This window comes from Cynara cardunculus (assembly GCF_001531365.2).
Source record: "Cynara cardunculus var. scolymus isolate 2C chromosome LG 17, CcrdV1, whole genome shotgun sequence".
In the NCBI taxonomy this organism is placed as follows: domain Eukaryota; kingdom Viridiplantae; phylum Streptophyta; class Magnoliopsida; order Asterales; family Asteraceae; genus Cynara; species Cynara cardunculus.
Genome location: NC_037544.1, coordinates 24553068 through 24556976, shown reverse-complemented (window position 1 = coordinate 24556976; position 3909 = coordinate 24553068). Strand labels below are relative to the sequence as shown.

Here is a 3909-nt window from a genome sequence, read left to right as displayed (position 1 = left end):
CTAGAAGGGTATTATATCGATTCAGTTATTGATACTTATTTTAGCAATACATTATTTAATTTTAGCGTTGGGGAAATAATTATGGGTCATTACTCCCGGAGAGCAGCGCCATCACGTGAGAGGACCCACTAATACGCTCGACGCCACACGTGGCAATCTCATCTCAACTTTTGTTACGTCACCATTCATCTTATCTACGTGCTTAACGATCTGCCGTCCATTCTACGTGAATTTAACCAGATTGATGATCGACGGCTATTGTTTGGTCTCCTTTCCAAGAACAAGTTCGACCTTTAACCCCTGAGATTTCCATAAATAAAGGCTTGTTCCCCTGTCCACCCCTTACTTCCTCCTATGGTGAGTTTTATAGAGCTCGCTTTAGATCCTTATAAGTAAACGTCCGGTTTTTGCTCTGCACTGAGCCATGAGCTTACTCGCCAAGCTCTGGGACGACACAGTCGCCGGACCTCCGCCGGAGAAAGGACTTGGAAAGCTGCGAAAACAATCTAACCTTAGTTTCCGATCATTAAATTCAGACAAGGGTACGCAATTACCTGTTAATTTTAACAATAAAATCGTTCATTACCTTACCTTAATAAGTAGTGCCAAATATTTTATAGAGGCGTTTGGCTTTTCATACGATCATCAATCTTCTCGATCGCATCTCATTTGCTTATTGTGATCACAAACATTTGTCAATAAGAATACTGTTAGCTTAATTTGATTTGACAAGTACAACGCTCGGTTAAGTAGTTTTTCTCCAAAATCAACAGAGTTCTGACGTGATGATGTATTACTTGTGGTTGTTTAGATCCTTGAAGCTAGGGTTAGTTTTGATGAACTTATATTATCAGACGCAATGAAAACGCTATTTTCACAAAGAAAAAGCAAAAAACATGATGTTTGTTCGTAAAATCAGAAGATCTCTTATTCAAATAATCACAAATTTACTTTGTGATACAGAATCGGAAACGGTTGGGAATACTGCAGTAGAGTATCCTTCGATGAAAGTAACACGGAGTATTATGATTGTAAAACCTGAGAGAAGCCTGGGCGAAACGCCGCCGGCATCTCCGGCCGCATCTACACCTCCGGTATCTCCTTTTGCCGGTAAGCTTCAATTTTATTCTTTAGCAGCACTTGTTATATAATTTGGTTGCTAGATGGGTGAAACGGGCTTTCCTATCGAGGTTGATGATCCAGATTCCGGAAGGATCCATAATTATTGAAAATGGTCACTGTGTTCGTTTGATTATTGGCAGTGGGGAATGTTGTTTGTTTGCCATTGATGGCCCACGAGAACAATACAATATTATTACTACAGAATTGTACATGTCTAAGATTGATCTCGTCAATGGTCTCATAACGATGTCTAAAAAGAGTCTGGTTTGATTTGGTGTGAGATGATCATGATCTAACCAAATTATTTTATCCAATATTCAGCCGATTTTTATTTTTATATACGTCCCGTCCTAATAAAACTGTGACCCATTCCAAAAAAAATTATGACTGATGGTCTGGTCCGGCCTTGCCTGATGACGTCATGGTCTGACTTGCAGATCTGGACCGGGCCGGACTTAAAGGTCGGGTTTTAAACAAAGTAGAAACAAGGGTACTAAGGTCATTGTATTTTTGTCAACTATGAAATAGATATTCTTCAAACATACATTGAGGGTTGGTTCCAATGAGAAAGGAAGTTATGGTGAAAAACGTAATCACCACCCTTATATCAACCGTAATTGAACGTTAACACTAATGAGGTGCACCGAGATCTACGAGATCAGTTCCCTTCTAAAGCGTAATTTATAGGTGGATATGGGATTCAAAGTGATCAAGGGTTCAGATCTCTCCTAACGTTTCTCATCATAACTTTCTTTCTCACACGATCTTTCATTTATACATTGATTACTTATGTCACACATATACGTGGATTACTTGCATGACTAGTGGTTGGAGTAGAGGACAAGTTTGCATTTGTATCATATTATCGGACTTTACTTTCGAGTGAGATATATTGGTTCACTTGGTTTAGTTTTATATGTAAGTAGATTACATCTTTTGGATAACAAAGCTTTGCACGTAGATTACATTTTTTGGTATATAAAGCTTTGGTTTTCAACTGTGGCCTTTGGATCTTTGAATTGTTCAAAGTTCTAATAATTGAGCAAATTTGGTCAAGCAAGTTTAGTCCATCACAAATATCTTTATCTGATATAAACATGTACAATAAACCAAAAGCATCAGTAATATGATACCTAAATACGATTGCTATGCAAGAAAGCCTCCTGACTAGTGATTCTTGGTGTGTGGCTTCAACCATATATGGAGTATGAGATTTGAAGAGGGGTTTATTTTGCTTGCCAACAAAAGTAGTTAGTGTAAACAGATGGGGCTAGCGCACGAAGATGTGGAGGTCGTTTTGAGAATTGTATTTCGACCCTTATAGTGTGTTTGATGTGCAAATTTACAATACTGGACAGGACAAGACAACAAGAGTAAAATAGGCAGGTGAAAGAATTGTGGAGGTTTTTGAGTTTTAATTTGACATAGGATAGTTTATTTCTTGATCAATCTTGTTTTGTCCATCTCTTTTTGTTCCACCTATATCGGTGGGACAAAAAAAGAACCTTTTTGTACCATTATGTCTTGTCTTGGTCCAGACCAATGTCACACAAAATATGGGACAACAAGGTTCTATCCTATCTTGTTTCGTCCCACGTATTAAACTCACCCTCAAGATCGTCAATCTTAGTGGCTAGTTGTTGCAACTAGACAAATTTGTTGCCTATGTTCAGTAGCAACGACTTGGTACTTTAGATGGCTACTCGTGTCCTCAATTCCTTTTCAAATTGAGAAATATCGATCATCTATTGACAAATGTTTTAATAAAATTAAACAGTGAAAACAAACATAACAATCGCTTTTTGTGTATGGGGTTGGAATGAGGGGCGAACAATATCAAGGGTGGGACAAATAATTGTTGTAATATAAAATAAAACAAAATTTGGTTGTTGCCTTGTAATGGACAATATCAATGGTGGATTGAGCCACAAATCATATCTTGGTAGATCCGCCCTTGGTTAGAACCTAAGCATCCGTTGTTAAGAGCTACATGATAAGTCTCTGCTTACATCTTAAGACTAACTTAAGAAAATGGTGTGTCAGAAGGCGGCTCAGACTCATTTAGGTTTCGTCGGAAGTCAGCATCAGACAATTTCGAGAAGGCAAGTGGAATTGGAAGTAGGAACCCTCGTCCTCCTTACGAGCAGTGAGATTTGATATGAATCTTATCAGTGGTTGGGATATCAAGTCGGTCGAGTTTCCTATACTTGACTTGTTTATGCGTCTATATGCTCTACTAGTGTGTTTATTTGCTTTCTAGTCTATGTATAATATGTATGTTGTAGTTGTCGCTAAATGGTGTCTCGTTAAGTTTCAGTCTGTCTCTTAAGCGTTTGCAAGCTTGTAACGTGGTTCGTTTATCTGTCACTCTACCCTTTGCGAGTACTTGGACGTTTCTTGTTATTATCCAAGTTTCATTTGCTTTTATACTGTGGACCAAGTCTTGCGCAGAACAACATGTTGGATAACATATCATATAAGTAAATATTTATGACCGGACTTTCATATTCCGAGTGATATGTCAAATAAATGCTTCTAAAAGTGTCTTTTGCACTCCTTGATGTTCTCCTTTCATATTTGAACTATTATCATAACCTTATCCTAGTATATTATCTATATGTAGTCTAATACATTATTTATATCTTGTCCAAGACACTTTATCAGCTTTTAAAACATCAAATAGACCTTGGCCTGTGGTATCATCTACCTCTTAATACTAGCAATTTCAGAAATGATATACATACGTTAATATAAAAAGACATTTGTTCTTGATGACCTAGTGAAATC

At 37.5% G+C, this 3909-nt stretch overlaps 1 protein-coding gene across 2 annotated transcripts; it reads left to right on the top strand.

Moving 5' to 3' along the window:
- Positions 1-337: 337 nt before the first annotated feature.
- Positions 338-3619, top strand: LOC112500898 (dormancy-associated protein homolog 3-like). 2 transcript variants are annotated; one of them, XM_025104509.1, is made up of 3 exons: positions 338-542; positions 964-1110; positions 3166-3619. In XM_025104509.1, the coding sequence occupies exons 1-3, from the start codon at positions 425-427 to the stop codon at positions 3270-3272; spliced, it is 372 nt and encodes a 123-aa protein (XP_024960277.1). In that variant the 5' UTR covers positions 338-424; the 3' UTR covers positions 3273-3619. The 2 variants fall into 2 exon arrangements, with proteins under 2 accessions (XP_024960277.1, XP_024960278.1); XM_025104510.1 differs by having other exon boundaries at positions 3169-3553.
- Positions 3620-3909: the final 290 nt, after the last annotated feature.